Source organism: Mus musculus, chromosome 5 (assembly GCF_000001635.26).
Source record: "Mus musculus strain C57BL/6J chromosome 5, GRCm38.p6 C57BL/6J".
NCBI lineage: Eukaryota > Metazoa > Chordata > Mammalia > Rodentia > Muridae > Mus > Mus musculus.
Genome location: NC_000071.6, coordinates 150183989 through 150202225, shown reverse-complemented (window position 1 = coordinate 150202225; position 18237 = coordinate 150183989). Strand labels below are relative to the sequence as shown.

General features: G+C 43.6%; 1 protein-coding gene across 8 annotated transcripts in view; it reads right to left on the bottom strand.

The window, feature by feature from the left end:
* Fry (FRY microtubule binding protein) overlaps positions 1-18237 on the bottom strand; it is a 379136-nt gene that overhangs the window by 295528 nt on the left and 65371 nt on the right. For 5 of the 8 annotated variants that reach the window (XM_011241024.2, XM_006504926.2, XM_006504928.2 and 2 more), the window contains exon 1: positions 5491-5813. The exons of 1 other annotated variant lie outside the window; for it this stretch is intronic. In XM_011241024.2, the coding sequence (XP_011239326.1) occupies positions 5491-5695 (205 nt within the window). In that variant the 5' untranslated portion in view covers positions 5696-5813. Of the gene's footprint in view, positions 1-5490; positions 5814-18237 lie in introns of those variants that run through there. 2 more of the 8 variants (XM_006504932.3, XM_030254574.1) reach the window with 1 other exon arrangement.

The following is an 18237-nucleotide window of genomic DNA, read 5'->3' as shown; positions in this document are numbered from 1 at the left end:
AAGGACTACCACATTTGGAATTAATTTATAACTTTAAAATGGCAAGTGGTATCAGTCAACACGGTGGCTCCCTCGTCCTCCTGTGAGCCATTATGACTTCATCATCACTGGGAAGTCTGGGGCTGACTTGCCCAGGCTGATGCTCTGTGTTTTCAGAACATGCGATTGTAAAATTGGTAGGACATTTTAACACAGAGCGGAATAACACACAACTCCTTTGCTTAAAATTCCTGAATGAGCAGCCCATCACAGTGGCGCTATGGTCGCGCCATCTCCAAGGTGGAGGCTTTGAGGTTCATTTTCACCCAAAAGACCTGTGGGCTGGAGTGTTCAGATCAGCCCCTCCTTCTGTCTTTGATGGAGACATGGACCCTAGATGCCTTCCTTGCATTCTATGACCCAAATGCCTGACCAAACATCCTAAAGGGGGGTAGGTAGTCCCTTTCGGCCCACAGTTTCAGAGAATCAGTCCACAGTTGTTGATTGCCACCAAATGTTGAAGGGATGCCTACTGTGTGTAATTATCTCCTCTGTCAAGCCACTGAAGGACATGTGATATAGAACCTGTTTAAGGACATACACAAATCTCTCTTTAAGTATAGTCTGTTTGCTAAGAGTTTACACACAGACACTAAGTTAACAGTATTGCAGCCAAGAAGGAGACTGGCATAAAGGAAGGGAATGGCGTAAGGGAAGGGGCTCACATAAGGGGGAGGAGGCGTGTAAGGGCAGGAGCTCTGGTAAAGGAGGGGACTGGCGAAAAGGAGGTGAAAAGGTATCAGAGGAAGATTCTAGGTGGTTATGAAAGATGGATGTGTGGACTTGGACCTTCTAGCCATAAAAAAAAAAAAAAAGACCAAAAAACAGAAGAGTGGGCAAAAGGCCTCTCTCTTTCTGTCTCTCTGTGTGTGTCTCTGTCTCTGTCCCTGTCTGCCCTGTCTGTCTGTCTGTCTGTGTCTGTCTGTCTCTCTCTCTCTCTGTGTGTGTGTTTGTGGAGAGAGAGAGAGAGAGAGAGATGAGGAGAGACATCAACAGAAGCAGCCTTCTGGATGTCGGTGGGGCAGAAGAAGGATGGCAGGAGGGTTACAGTCTGAGTGAGCTACATATCCGGTGCAGGCATGCTATGTGCCAGTCATTGTGACAGATAACTGGTATCCAACAGTCAACAAGACCCGTACAACCCGTGAATCACCAGCTAGTGGGAGACTGACGAGTAAAAGAGACCATTACAATATGGCAAGATAAATGCTATGAGACGAGCAGTCCAAAGACTGGGCCCACCCAGCAGAGGGCTCAGAAGGGAGGCACAGCTGCTCACACAGGTACTGATGAGGGAGGGCAGTGTGTATGCCTAACCCTGCTAAAGCAAGCTCAGAGGGCTGACGTCTGAAACTGACAAAGCCTGGAAAGACAAGGAGGAGGAAAGGCAAGGAAGGGGCTGGGGACGGGCAAGGCCGGGGTCAGTAGACAGATTTGCTCTTTCTTCTACTTCTTGTTGAGTTTGGACTTTATCTAAAGAATGCGTATCCTAAGATTGCCCAATGAATCATTAGGAAATAAAAGAAACAGATTTATCTTTTAGATAGGTAATTACCTGCAGGCAAGATGACAGAGAACAAGAAAAGGTAAACTGGAGTTAGACCCTTGAAGGCACGTTTGCCATTCTGATATAAGAGCTAAATGAAGAGTTTGTGAGTGAACGTATGAATGACTGAATTGGACCAAATCCACCATGAAGCACATACGGAAGACAGGAGACTTTAGGTGGAGGCACAAGTTGTCTTTGGGCACATGGGGAAGGGCAGGAGCACTGACTAGAACACATGTCCTCAAGTCTTGTTTCTCATAATACAGATGGCCTCAGCAGTCCATGAGTGGTCAGTGGGGCATAGTGGTAAAGACTGCAATGCCCCAGTCCAAAGAGCTCAGCCCCAGCCCCAAGAGTGCCATTTATTAACCATGGAAGACACCTTTGCACTCCAAACCCCATGCCCCTGCCCCTTTATTAAGTCTGTTGGCTCCTGTGTATGTGTATAGCAGCACACACTGGGAACAGATGTTACAACCAGTATGTATTGCTCTTTGTAGGAACCATGTCAAGATGGACAGCCAACCGTACTTCACAGTCATGCCCTGTGGGGAGCAGTTGGTGCAAGCCACAGGACAGTGGAGCCATAGGTTAACTGAGAGGAGGTAGAACTCCAATAGCCAGAGTTACTCAGACTGTGAGCAGATAACTCTAACTTGCCCAGGTAGCAGGGGTGGGCACAGTCCGTCTCCTGCTGCTGTACTCATCGACAGAACTATGGACAGAAGTAGGAAGAACCAAGCTGGGTCCAGTGTCATAGACCTATCATCCCCGCTGCTTGGAAGGCTGAGACAGGAGGATTACAGATTGAAGACTGTCCTGGTCGATAGTGAGATCAAGACCAGAATGAGCAACTTAGTGGACCTTGTCTCAGAATATAACGCAAGAAGGAGGCTAAGGGGGATGGATCAGCAGTTCAGATTGTCCAGAGGATCCAAGTTCAGTCCCTAGCACCTATGTCAGGGGCTTACAACCTCCTGTAACCCCAGCTCTAGAGAATATAACACTTTCCCTCTTTCCCTCCCTCCCCCCTCCCTCCCTCCCTCCCTCCCTTTCTTCCTTCCTCCCTCCCCTCCCTCCCTCCCTCCTCCCCCATCTCTTGTACATATATGCAGAAGTGCACATTTACTTGCATATGCACAAATACAAACAAATAAAAAATAAAACTCTTTGTTAAAAAGGAAAGAGTTCTGGGGATACTGCCCAGTGGTAGAGCCTTGCCCAGACCACAAGTGAGACCCTAGGTTCAAACCTCAGTACTGCAAACACTTCCAACCCAAAGCACCCAAAACAGACACGCACAGCGTCAGAAACGAAGAATATAGTTGGCCCCAGCAGCCTGTGAGGAGGCTGGGCACACACAGGCAGCCACTCTCAGACACTGTGTGGACCCAGCTCCTCAGACTTCAGTATGTCACCCTTCACCTTGCCAAATCAGATCTGTCAGCTCAATGTTAGAAAGAGAGATTTCCTTAAAGTCCAGGATAAGAGGCTGTGCCCAGCAGGAGCAAGTGACTGTACAGCAAGGTGGGGAGCATGGCTCAGGACCAAGGTGCTCCAAGCCTTGGGGAAATGGGAGGAGAGGCTATGCTGGAGACAGTGGGAGACATATGTAAATCCAGGTCTGACACAAACCAACAAAAGCAGACAGGAAGAATGTAGATGATTGTAGAAGAAATGAGTGAGGGAACACCCTACACACACACACACACACACTCTCTCACTCACTCACACATACATACAAACACACACACATGGACATAATCATTCATACACACTCACTCTTATACACACACAGGCACACACTCACAGACTCATATACACACATATGCAAACACACTTACACATACACGAATACATACATACATATACATACACATCTACACACACACATACAGACTCACTCACACACTCACGCACACATGCACATACTCACCCCCCCACACACTCATACACATGCACACACACGCATACCCACAGACACACAGCCCATCTGAAAGTGATGAAAATGATTCTTGCCAGCTGTGGGTTTCAAGAAAAAAAAAAAGCAGGTTTGTGTGCTTGGTACCCATCTTAATCACTATTCTATTGCTGTGAACAGACACCACGATCACAGAACTCTTACAGAGGAAATCACTTGCCTGGAGCTGCCTTGCAGTTTCAAAGGTTTAGTCCATCATCATCATGGCGGTATACAGGCAGACATGGTGCTAGAGAAGTAGCTGAGAGCTTTGCATCTGGATCCAAAGGCAGGAGGAGAGAAGAGCCACTGGGCTGGGCTTGCATTCTTGAAACCTCAGAGCCCACTCCCAGTGACACCCTTCCTTCCACAAAGTTATGCTTCCCAATGCTTTCAAATAGGGCCATTCCCTAAGGATTCAAATACATGGGCCTATGGGGCCATTCCTATTCAAACCACCACATCACCAATGGTGCTCTTGGAGAGTCCAGGTCCAAAGATGGCTTTACCTTAGACATCCAAAAGCTACCTCGCCCAGTAGCTGCCATCCCACCCCCTCTCTCCTTTCCCAACATATTCAAAGCTCCCATCCTCTGGTCGATTCTAACCCTGGTCTTCTCACCCCCTCCCCACTAAAAGAGCACAAGAACAGAGAAATAAGAAACTCAATACAGCAACAGCTCTACAAATATATATATATATATATATCTTTGGTGTGTGTGTGTGGCGGGGGAGGGAGGCTTAGTGGTTAAGGACACTTGTTCTTTTGGAGGATTTGGATTTGATTCCCAGCACCTACACGGTGTCTTACAACTATGTGTAACTCCAGTCTCAGGGCATCTGGTCCCCTCTTCTGTTCTCCATGGTCATCATGCTTGAAAGCACATACACAACAATAAAACACCCATACGTATAAAATAAAAATAAAAGACCTGTAACTTTAGCTTGTGACCTGGTGCCCCTAGGTGCCCAAATTATTTTCTTCTTAATTCCCTAAAGGAGTATAAAGAGTCAGCGAATGGGGAACTCAATATAATTTTTACGAAATAATATTGGACCGCGCTAATGTCTCATTTTCTAGTACAGCAGAGCCAGCCCTCAGCATTGTCACAAATCTATTCTACATTTTAAAGAACTGCCATAAAACAGCAAACCACAACCAAAGGGCCATATCCAGTGTTTCCTAGAAATTCCAAAGCAAATGGTTCTGAAATCAAGTCATTTAAATAATTCAAACGGCAGAGGTCACTGGGCACAATTGGATGAACAGTTAGGGTTCCCATGGCAGGTGGAAGACACTCTCTAACTGTATCCATAATAAACTCCCCGAAGAATGTCGAAGGCTGATGTCACAGATGTCACGGACCCTTCTCAAGAGAGAGATTCATGTTTCTCCAGTCATTTAATACACACCCCATCACCACCCCACCCCCACACCCGGACCACAATGTTGATTTGAGCCCGCGACTACAAATGGTCTCAGGCTCTGATGCAGGGTTGGAATTTGAAGCATGCACCAGAGAACTTACTGCTGTTGATTTCTGGCGCACATTAAAAAAAAAAAAAAAAAAAAAAAACCTGTCAGCTTCACTCAACAATCCAACCTTGGGCATGCACAGAATTCTCAGGCTTGCAAGCGAAGCAGTTCCACAAACCCCTGGATGCTAACAATCCACAGCTGCCTATCAACAACAGAGCCTGAAAGGACTCGCAGCCAATCAGATAAAAGGAAAAAGACACAAGGTGCTTTGAAATGCACAGACAGTTCTAACTCTTCAAGGACATATTTGAGAGATGGTTCTAACTCCTTAAGGTCACGCTTACAGTCGCAGTTCCAGCCTTCAAAAAGTACCCGCGTTATTTACAACTTGATTGTATACGTTGCTTTTATTGTTTGATTGTTTCATTTTAACAGGAAAGTACGAATTCAAACAATTCCTACCTGGGAATATGGACGGTCTCTTTTTGGGGCGCCTCAGGTGAAAAGGTTCCAGGTTTTTGATGTTTCTTTGAAGTTTTCCTTTAACGTGATTTCCGATGGGAAGTTCAAGTGGCAGGCTGCTCCGTCTCAATGATTTAAATTCATTTTGAGATGAGTTTAACTTGTTCTTTGTTCTGGAATATAAATTGCTGTCATCAACGGCCATTGTAGCAGATTCATTGGAGACTCTGAACAAAACTCGTCAAAGCCAATCCCAGTGGCCACCTCCTGCCCCAGCTCCAGAGACTGAAAGTTCTCATGCTTGGTCTAACACTTGTTTGGGAAGCTTAACAAGTTGGTGGGCGGGGACTTGAACAGGTGTAGAATTACTAAGTTAGCTCCTCCCTCTGCTGTTATTAGCACAGGGGTGGGGCTGGGGGGCGGTGTCCAGAATAAATCGTTAGGGGCTGGAGAAGAGGGGAGATAAGACACACAGGCCCTTGCGAATGACAGTAAAAGTGGTATCAAGTGTGAAATTTCTATTTTATTGGTGTCCAGCTGTAAAACAAACACAAGACGTGTAAGACTGAAAGCCGATGCGAACTGCGAGTCTAATTTCCCACAACCCTTAGAGATTTTTTTTTTAAACCAGTTGTGGGGGAAGTATTTTTACACTTTTATCTTTGTGACTCGAGCTGCACATTCGTACACATCCTTCTGGATTCATATTTGGCTGGCGGCCAACTTGAAATTGGCTAGAAGGGACATGAGCGATCACCAGCCGCGACCAGGAAGGAACCGGTTGTGGGCGTGTGCAGTAAGGCAGCAGTGCCGGGAAGCCTGAATCGCCCGGACCCACCCTTCCATCCTGCGCTCCACCTGGCAGATGGCTTCTCCAGAAATTCAGGAAGCCCAGCTGGAGAGCCAGAGGTCTAGAAAACAAGTTTTAACCCCAGCAGCGATGGCGTCCGCCATTCGGCAGATCACAGATAAATGTTGTGTTTGTCGGTTTTTGGAGGTCTGAGAAAAACCAGCTTCCTGCTTGCCCTGGCCACAGCTTTTTTTTTTTTTTTTTTTTTTTTTTTTGGTCCCTTACAGATTTTCACACTTTTTGTCCTCTGTTCCCTTTTCCTATTTATGTTGTAAAGTCCTGCATTCTTTTCTTGGTGCAGAAATCAATCGCCAAGTCTTTAATATCCTCCTTAGCCATGCCCTAGGGCCTTGTCCATCAGCAATCTGTGTGCATGCATGCCTGTTTATGCAAGCACAGACACACAGCCAAACACACACACACACACACACACACACACACACACACACACACCTTTCTACCTCTCACACTTAATACAGTATGAGTCAAAAGATAAGTAAGTGATCTGTGTGTGTGTGTCTGTGTGTATAGATATGTATAATGTATATGTATATGTACATATATGTGTACGTCTGTTTCTCTGTATGTGTGTTCCTATCTCTGTCTGTCTGTCCATCTGTCTGCCCATCGGTCTGTCTGTCTGTCTGTCTGTCTGTGTCCTTTTAAACTGGGCCAGGGATCAGTAGACACAAACATCACAGAGGATCTGAGGGTTCAGCAATCCCACTTGCTCTGGTTGCTTGGATGCCCAGTAGGTCATGTTGCTAGTTAGACGTTAGTGGGATGTTTGCTACTCTTCTTTACCTAACCCAGGATGCCCACTACCACTCTGACAGGCCTTCGCTTCCTTTTCCTCCATTCTCCTTATACCCTTTTTGGAAACAGGTCTTCAAACTCTGGACAGGTTTTCTGAAGAGAAAGACATGTTTTCCCCCAAGTCTGTCCAGATTAGAGTTATCATTTTGATCCAGCTACTGGATTTGTGAAATCATTATTCTGCTAACCCAATTCTAAAAATCGCCTGCATGGCATCCTGGATACCCAGGACTCAGTACTATGTTATCAAACTGAAGGGCAGAGTACTTGCCTGGCATACTGGAGTCCTAGGCTTGATCACCAGCACTGCTGGGGGAGGGGAGGGAGAGGGGAGCATCTCCAAAGCGTGATGTAATCATTCGATAGGAGAAAACGAAGATCCCACACCCCAAACACCAAGAACAAGGTTTCACTTCTAAATACGCAGTGGAGTCTTAGGGCACAAAAGTGTTGAATATTAACAGAGAAACGTGACAAACAGGCTCGGTATGTAGTGACCGTTCCTTTGCAATTCACAGTATTACTGTGAGGCTAAATGTGAACAGACAGATAAAACCAAGGAATCTAAAGAAAAAGATCTAAAGAGTCTATTGCAGCCAGGCAGTGGTGGTGCACGCCTTTAATCTCAGCACTTGGGAGGCAGAGACAGGCGGATTTCTGAGTTCTAGGCCAGCCTGGACAACAGAGTGAGTTCCAGGACAGCCAGGGCTACACAGAGAAACCCTGTCTCAAAAAACAAACAAGCAAAAAAAGAATCTATTGCATGTGTATCAGGCAAGGCTGCATGTGCGTATATATAACTTGCTTTCGTCTTTAAGATGAGGATGGTGGGGATACAGGCATTTGAACGACATTATAAGAGCCTCTGTGCGCTAAGTTCTTAACTCTAGCCATGCCCTGTACTAAGCCTGTGGCATGCACCGGCATCTCACTAATTCCTCCCAGTGACTTGTTTTATAGATGCGCATCTTGAGACAGTGTCTAACATCCCAGAGCTACAGGGAGAAATGTAGATATCATCGTATCAACTATGCTCACATAGCACTGAATGCTTTCCACAGTTTCCTAGGACAACCCTTGGTTCACAGCTGCAATTGCACGTCTGGGGCAGGACTTGCTCAGGTCACTAAGCTGCTCCCTCTGACAGGCTCTCAGAGGCGCTGAAGCCAAGTGAAAGAACCAAGGTAGAATTCAGATTTTTTACCGGTATTTGTTGGGAAGTATTTTCCACAATAGCAAGTTCTGGGAAAAGGCTTCTCCCATTAAAATGCATTTTAAAGTAGAATTAGATGTCTCCCCAAGACTGATATTATTACACACAATAATAATTGAAAAATAAATTAATTGCTGAGAGATGGCTCAGCAGGGGCAGAGTGGAGAGATGGCTCTGTAGTTAAGAGCACTTGTTGAGGACCCAGCAGCCACATAGAAGCTCACAATTCCTGTTCCAAAGGCTCTGATGCCATCATCTGAACTCCATGGGCACTAGGAGAGCAACTGTGCACACACTGATACACAGGCAAAACACGCACACACATAAAAGAAAATAAATAAATCTAATAAAAGGAAAAGCAGCCATGTTTTGGGGAGGGGGCATGGGGAAGGTTGGAGGGAAGAGAGGAAGGGGGAAATGATATAAATATAGTACATATATAAAATTTAAAAATGAATTTAACAAAAAAAAGGAAATGATTAACGTGGGGCTGGAGAGATGGCTCAGTGGTTAAGAGCACTGACTGCTCTTCCAGAGGTCCTGAGTTTAAATCCCAGCAATCACATGGTGGCTCACAACCATCCATAATGAGATCTGACGCCCTCTTCTGGTGTGTGTGAAGACAGCTACAGTGTACTTATATATACTAAGAAATAAATCTTTGGGCCTGAGGGAGCGGGGCCAATCAGAGTGAGTGGGGTTGACTGGAGCGAGCAGAATTCCTAAATTCAGTTCCCAGCAACCACATGAAGGCTCATGACCTTATGTACTTATATACACAAAATAAAATAAGAAATGATTAACGAACCATTAGCAGTGCTATCCTATTCCTGAGGTATCTTGGATGTCTTGATTCTTTAAACATTAAAGGATGCAAGAGAGGGATACAGGAATTCATAATATACTACATATAATTTCCTTCCTGCCCAAGTCATTTCCCCTCAAAGGGAAAACAGACAGACAGGAATCTCACTCAATCAGTACATTTTCTTAAGGAGGAAGAGACAACATCTTGAATTTGCTATCATTAAATGTTTAGGGTGTAGTGAACAAAAAATATTTTTATTTCTTCAAAATTGAAATTAAATCGCACACATATACACTGAGTGAACTATATCCTTTTGAAATATTTAAATTGGTTGCTATGAATGGCAGTCAGCCAAAGAAAATTTAGTTCAGTTTATTTAAACAAGAATCGTCCCCAGTTCTGATGTTAAGTCTGACTTTTCTCTTTATACCAAGAAGTAAAAATTAAATTTCACCCTTTTTAATTTTTTTATTTTGTTTTTTGTAATTTTATTTTCTAGTGATGGAGACAGAACCTAGTACCCTGTGCTTGCTAGGCAAGCTCTCTACCACTGTGCACAAATTAAACCATCTATTATTTATTTATTTATTTATTTTCTCAGGCAGCTAACAGAATGAGGATGTTAGGTTCTGGGTTGAAGGAAACCCAAAGTAATTATAAATCACCAGTTGTGATTATAAGTAATTATAAATGAATAATTATAAATACATAATTGGATATTTTTATTATAATGACCATTGTATCTCAAGCATCTCCATAACTTGATAAATCTAATCAACTGGCTGATATTTTTTGCATGATCCTAATTTCAATCTATGAAGATACAGTGCATTTTGCATATTAAATGACCGGACCATTCCAATGGACAGTGCACTCATCCCAGTTTCGCTCCTCTTAGAAAGTTCAGACGGCACATAGACGCTTCCTCAGCACGAAGTCATGAATTCCTCCGGAGCTCTGGCAGCTTTAAAATAGCATCCCCGATTTGTTTTGCTAGGCGCGAGAAAGCTGCAGCTACTGAAAATGATACTTCACAATGGTAGCCTCCTTCCCACAGCCCCTTCTAGAACGATCTGCCACAGACCCTAAAGGCCTTTCCCAGTTTGTTTCTGAATCTTGCTAGCCCGGCGCTATCACACATCCGCAAACATTTCTTATTCTTTAGTGCTTGGCTGAATATGTTTAAACAGAGAAGGTAACAAATACCAGAATAGTGAAAACCACCTAGTCACATGACTCCTCTGACTTCTTTCTCCGAACTTCACCAAACGCCGTTAGAGACCGGCACACAAACAATTCTGCCCAAGGTATTATCTGTAGTTATGGCTGAGGATGTCTTTCCTCAGTTCCTAAAAATGCAGTGATGGTGGGGCTGGAGAGATGGCTCAAAGCGCTTGCTGCCCTTGCTGCCCTTGCAGAGGACCTGGGTTTGGTTCCCAGTAAGCATGTCAGGAAACTCAGAGACACCACCAGGAACTCCAGTTTTAAGGGATCCAATGTCTCTGGCCTCCATGGGTCCCTGCACTAACGTGCACATAACCCCATTCCCACATACATACACATATTTAAAAAAAGATGAAGATGTTCAGTAGATAGCTTGTGGCTCTCATAACAATTAGCAAAGATGCCTGGCTTAATGCTAAAATTCTCTACTCTTTTGGGTTGCTTTTACTCTACCATCTGCTCATTCCTACTTCGGTTCCCATCTGCCTAAATTCTTCAGGGACTCTTAAAAGTCTGTTTTCCAGGAGTATGGATGTAATTGCATCACAGAATGTGTGCTTAGCATGTACGAGGTTCTGGGTTCGATCCCAGAATTGCTACAACAAAAAATATATGCTTCACTTGCTTTCCCTCTCAGGCATGCCTGTTCATAAAGCACCTACTATGTGTCTGGTGCCAGGCAAAGTCCAAGTTCTTTACTCCCAAAAATAAAGGATAATTATAAAGGGAAGAGATGTGAAACACAGGGTGGAGGCAGGGGTCACTGAGGCTTGAGGCAGCCAGCCTAGCTCTAGGTTCTGTTAGAAACCCTGTCTCAAAGGAGTAAGGTGGAGAGAGACAGAGCAGGAGGCATGATGTCTTCCTCCGGCCTCTGAATTCACACATGAATGTGCACCCTTGCACACACATGTGCACACACCACATACAAGGACACATGTGCATACACCACACACAAGGACACATGTACACACACTACACACAAGGACACATGTGCAAATTACACCACACACAAGGACACATGTGCACATTACATCACACACAAGGACACATGTGCACATTACACCACACACAAGGACACATGTGCACATTCACCACACACAAGGACACATGTGCACACATCACACACAAGGACACATGTGCACACACTACACACAAGGACACATATGCACATTCACCACACACAAGGACACATGTGCACACACCATACACAAGGACACATATGCACATACAACACACAAGGACACATGTTCACACACCACACACAAGGATACATGTGCACACACCACACACAAGGACACATGTGCATATGCATAAACACATCCTGCACTTGCAGCAGCACAGAATACATATGAATAACATGCTGTCCTTGTCTTTGCTAAACACAACACTATTATTTACACAGCACCTGTGCTGTGTGAAGTGGCACAGATCATCTGGAGGTGGCATAAAGCCTATGGGAGGGCATACTTAGACTAATCTAAATACTATGCTGTTTTCTGTAAGGGACCTGAGCATCTTTGAGTTTGGAAGCTAATTTCCTGAGGGATAACGGTGTGGTAGGTCCCACAAATACCATGAAGCCTTGCATTAAGAAAAATCTAGACAATGGCAAATGAAGTATTGAATGATTCCAAAGAACAGGGAGCTGGCAGAAAAATAACCATGTCGCTCTATGAGTTATATACATACTATATGTGTGTGTGTATGTATTAAATTAAATATATATTAAGCACTTTATTTATGTCTGTATAAAATTATATACTAAACACTTTATATGTCAGTATAAAGTGACATATATATTAAACTTTATTTAATGTCTCTATGTGTGTGCATCATGTGTATGAGTGACCACAGAAGCTAAAAGAGGGTGCTGGATTCCCTGAAACTGCTGTTACAGGTGGATGTGTGTCACTTATATGGGGGCTGGGAACCCAACTGGGGTCCTCTGGAGGAGCAACAAGTGCTCCTAACCACCAAGATACCTCTCAGCCCCTATGATATATGTTTTAAATACAGCGTAATTTGGATATATAGAAAATAGTTTTTTGTTTTGTTTTGTTTTGTTTTGTTTTGTTTTGTTTTGTTTTTCAATACTGGGTTTCTTTGTATAGCCTCATCTGCTGTAGAATTCCCTCTATAAACCAGACTGGCCTTCAACTCACAGAGATTCACCTGCCTCTGCCTCTCTCTCTCTGCCTCTCTGCCTCTCTGCCTCTCTGCCTCTCTGCCTCTGCTTTTGCCTCCCCAGTGCTGGGATTAAAGGCATTTGCCACCACTGCTCAGCTCAAAAATAACTACTTTAAAAAATCCATTAAAAAAAAGCTGGCTCTGGCCTCTTAAAACAAGTTGGTAATTCATAACAAAATGTAAAAAGATTTTAAAATTTTTAAAAAAGTTTTTTGTTTATCTGAACAGCTGCAGGGTTATAAAACTGAGAAGCTGAGGTTTATAATGTCATGCAGTCAGAACCTTTACAAATGGCCCCGGAACCGGTTCTTACTGGACTGCAACCCATCTTACTTGCTCTAGAGTTTTATTTTTCCTCATTTAATTTTGGAAGTCTCAGCATAATGCCAAAAACTGCCTGGCCGACTCTCAAGCTATGGTAAAACCTACTAAGACACTTTTGGGAGGCTTGTGGAGACTCCTTTAAAAATCAGGCACACCAGGGCTAAAGAGTTGGCTCAGTGTTTAAGAGCACTGACTGTTCTCCCAAAGGTCCTGAGTTCAATTCCAGCAACTACATGGTGGCTCACAACCATCTGCAATGAGATCTGATGCCCTCTTCTGTTGTGTCTGAAGACAGCTACAGTGTACTCATATAAATAAAATAAATAAATCTTTTTTTAAAAAAAATCAGGCACACCATGAACAAACCTTTCTTAAGCCCTGATTCACTCATATGAACCCAGCCAGGAAAACTCTGATAGTTTATGTCTTATTTTTCTACTGAATAGATAGAAGTGAGATTTACACTCCTAACATAACTAAAGATTTTGAGGTATTTTTACCCCAGTGAAATTTTTAGTCGTGGGAAAGGTGGTTTACAAAACTAGGTCAGTGAGTGACTACTGCCACCGGGCTGGCTGGAGCATTAGTGTGGCCTGTCATCATAGTTAGTGTCACTGAAGATTTCAGCTTTCACCTGTGTGCCCATGGTGGCTAAACCTAAGCCCTCCCTGACTGCCTGCATAGAGTTCAACATCTCTGCATTCTAGTGCATTCTACCCATTTCTGGGTTGAAGGTCAGTATGTTCTTGAATGCCACTTCCAGACTGCAGTGCCTGAGCTTCTAGATTTCTGAGTTTCTAGATTTCTGACTGAAATATATCATTGTGTGCCAAGTGGCAAAAAACAAAACAAAACAAAACAAAGCTGAGACCTTGAAATTACTCTCACCAAATAAGGCCGTATTTACTTCTTAAATATCTTTTGGCTTCTTAAACACCCTCCTCCCTTTCTGGGGCTACCAGTGACTCCTCACAGGTCTGGCCTCTTGGCCTGGAGTCCCTTACACATTCCATCTTTGACATGGCTTCTTGACCTGTCATACTTTGGTAAACCACCCCTGTGAGCTTCCTTCCTGCTTAAGAACACATCTCAACATTGGGCAGGCCACCCGTGCTGTGCAGAGGACTGTGCTAGCCAGGCCAGAGAGTCAAAGGCTGAAACACACAGCTCGTGCATCTCCACAGGACATGACCATAGTTTTATTAAAGCTCTGCATCTCTTGTGCATTTATGGGTTGACCCAAACTTCAACACCTACCTTGTTACGAGGACCCTGTCAATCCTGGACTTAGGCAAAAGACTCTGCACTGCTTTAGGGATATCTTTTATAGTACTCCCATCTGAATTAATTTTCTGTATATTTAAATCATTTTTATTCAGATGTAAAAAAAAAAAAAAACTAAACTTCTATGTTTTGGCTTTGGATGGTCACACAGATTGTTGTTTACTGAGCCCAAGTCATCAAGGGTCTGGTGTCTTGCTTTTATGGTCCCGAGCTTAGAAGCAACTTTGTTTCTCCCATCAATGCCTTGCTTCCTACAGCAATGTAAAGGATGGTTGGAATGTTTAAATGAGAGGTGTCACTGGCACATAAAACAGATAATAACAGCATGGACATACACACAAGTGCTAGGTGGCTGTGTCTGGCAACTTAAATGGTACCTTTCTCATGACTGGATACATTTTATCTGATTGGACGTTGGTGTTCCCAATCAAGGCACCCAAGAAGGGACCCTCCCCAGTCTGATGACAGGACACTGTGGAAAACATGCAGACGCTGCCCAGATGAAGGTGACTCGAGAAAGGGACCATGCCCGAACCTGTATCAGAAATCATTAATAATGACAGGCAAAGTCTAAAAAAGGACCACTCCCACCTTTTACCCTTGGGTTTCCAATCACATCTAGAACCTCTCTCTGCTTCTGCCTCCCATCTTCCTGGTCCCTAAATGCTGCACGCAGAATATTCCCTTGGCCCCTACCTCTGTTTGACGAGGAGAAACAACAGAAGCACGTGAGGACTTTCAGTAGATGTCCTTGTAGAATGGATAATTTCTTGTTTCTTGCCAAGTGTTGCAAAAAAGCACCATCAAGTTGGGCAATGGTAACACACACCTTTAATCCCAGCACCCAGGAGGCAGAGGCAAGCGCATCTCAGAGTTCGAGGCCAGTCAGAGTGACACAGAGAAACTGTGCCTTGCAAACAGACAGACAGCTCCGTTATTTTACTTTTGCCTCTGACCAGGATGAAATTCCATATTAGGTGCTGAACACGCCATGGGTTCATCACAAGATGGTGGTGTGCGATCTGTGTCTCTGCCCATTCCAGAATCCTAGCTTCACACAACTAGATCAAAACTGAGAACCTTCCTACCAAGGAGAGCTTGAAGAAATATTCAACTTCAGTTGTCTCAGAATCCTTATCTCTGGTGAGCATACCTAGCCATCTGTCCTTTTTCCATTCTCTAGACAGAAATAGAGTTTATTTTACATCATATCTTGGAAGGCAGGAGAGGCGTAAACCAAACCAGTGTTCTCTTCTCCTGTAAAGTACAAGTATAAATGCATATTACACATTTACAACGACTGAGGTAAGAACCCACAGTAACTCTAGGCAAAGGCATTGGTGGTTCTTGTGTCCTAGTCATGGTATTTGTACCCCATTAATATCTTGTACTACGAGTTATAGTTGGGTCACAGTGTGAAGAGTAATACTTTCATGGTAGCTAGACTGAAAACATCCATGGTTATCATTTAGCCTTCTTAACATTCATCTTCCTTGGATTTTTAAAAGAACACACACATTTTGGTTTCTAACCAGATTGTTTGGAAAGCACAACAAAGTAAGGAAAAAGAAGAGGAAAAAAAGAAATCTCACAGCCTCACTAACAAAGGCAAGCACTGTTGCCTGGGACCTGTGCCCGGTGTTCTGTTACCCACCCAAGTCCAACTCCAGAGCCTGTCCTCAGCCCGGGGAGGTGACACATCCCCACAAAGCATCTCACATGGTTGGGTGAAGCCGATGGATGGATGGTGGAGTCAGCCACGGAGTGAGATCAGTAAGAGAGGCTGTGAAGGTGTAAAAAATAAAGACAGGGAGAGCCATGGCTCAGGGGTGGAGCACTACCTGGTAGGCATGGGGCCCTAGGCCTGACCCTACCAACACCACAAATGAATAAAATATTAATAAAAGTTAAGTTAGATGTCAATTATTCTAACTTAGAAGGAAGAGGAGGAAGAGGAGGAGGAGGAGGAAGAGGAGGCAGCGGCAAAGGCAATTAGACAGTGGAAGACGCTAAGAGATTTGGAGTAGATATCTTTCCCACAAAGGCACAATGGATCCGGAGGCTCCATTGTGAGAATCGTGACTCGGAACGAATGAGGCCCATACATTTATCTCATTTTGACCTTGTCTCTCCTTCTCACTAACAGTCACCACTACCCTTTAGCTCAGTGGTTCTCAGCCTTCCTAGTGCTGTGACCCTTTAATTCAGTTCCTCATGCTGTGGTGACCCTCCCCCCAATCATAGAATTATTTTGCTGCTACTTCATGACTATAATTTTGTGGCTGTTATGAATCATAAATATCTGATATGCAACCCCCTAAAGGGGCCAGGAGCCATAGGCTGAAAGCTGGTACTCTGGCTCTGCTGCAAATCCAACCATTTGTAAACAGTATCATTTTCATTTTCCCATGGCCCACTTGAGCATTGCTAGGGAACTAGCAGTTGGCCTTAAGGTGTGCCTTAAATTCTTGCATTCTGCTATCTGGGTCCCCCACTCCCTCCCTACAGGTCACCTCACGCATAATCAACCACCCTTGCACATGGTCAGGTAGATATTGGGAAATAACCTCCCACAGCCTGGACAGGCTCAGTAGCCCCACACAACCCAGAGAACTGGCTTTGTAAGGTACACCGGTGGATCAAGAAATTATTTTTTTCTCCATGTGCCCTGTATCCATTACTGCAGGTAGGCAAATGAAGTCAAGACACAATGCAAGTTTTTCTAGAAACCGTCCTCCAAGCAGGCAGATGCCTGAAAATCAACCTTAAGGTTCTCATTAAGCCGGTAATCACTCTGCTCTACGCAAACCTGTATTTTTCTTGTTGTTGAACAAGTTTGTCCACAAAGGATCAACTCTTGCACCACCTCTAGGAAATGTTATCCTATTAGGAAGGCCAGTTTTTTTCCACCCATGAGTGCTGTGGCTTTACTATAGCCTTTGTAAGGACACAGAGGTTGATGAGTAATTTCCTAAACACTATCTTGTGGTTCCCATTTGTGCACAGTAATTCTTCTCAAAATACCTGGCCTTGGATTTTCATATATTTCTATCAGGTTTTTAATGTACTATTAGAATTAATTGGCTTTTTCTAAACTGAGAGATAATTATTCACAAGTTTATGGTAGTGGGACAATTTAGAAATTCTTAAAAATGGAAGAATTTTGGGCTAGAGAACTGGCTCAGAGATTAAGGCTGTCCTTCCAGAGGTCCTGAGTTCCATTCCCAGCAACCATATGGCGGCTTACAATCATCTGTAAATGGGCTTTAATGCCCTCTTCTGGTATGTCTGAGGACATCTAAAATGTATTCATATATGTAAAATAAACAAATAATTCTTTTTAAAGATATTGAAGCATTTTGAAAAATCTTGTGTGCTGGAGAGATGACTCAGTGGTTAAGAGCCCAGACTGCTTGTTCAAAGGATCTGGATTCAATTCCCAGCACCCTGTAACTCTGTCTCTAAGAGACCTGATGACTTGCTCTGTTCTACCCTCTGTAGACACCTGCACTCACATACAAGTATCTACACATACACTAACACACATACGTACACAGAAACTCACAAACATACTCACACAGCCACTGACACACATATCTACATAGACACACATACCCACATATGCTCACACACATATCTACACACACACACACAAATTAAAAATAAATCCTTATAAACATTTTTAAAGAGAATCAAATTGAGTTTTTATAATGTATTTTTTTTTGTAAAGGAAACTGAAATACCATATTTGTCAAGTACCCAAAATATTTATTATTCAGGAACTGGAGATATGGCCCATTGATTCAGCATTAACATTAACATATATGAGGCCCTACCTTCACTTCTCAGCAATGCACTAAATAAATGAGTTAACTAATTAATTTAGAGTAATAGTTACCAAGAACTTTAACTGAGTCACAGAAATGCTTAAACTTTGGCAATTCCAGGGGAAGCAGATGAGAAATACAATTCACTAAATCATTTTGGAAGTTCTCTGGGTTATCTGTGGCTGTAGGTGTATGTTAGGCATGTTTAATATAA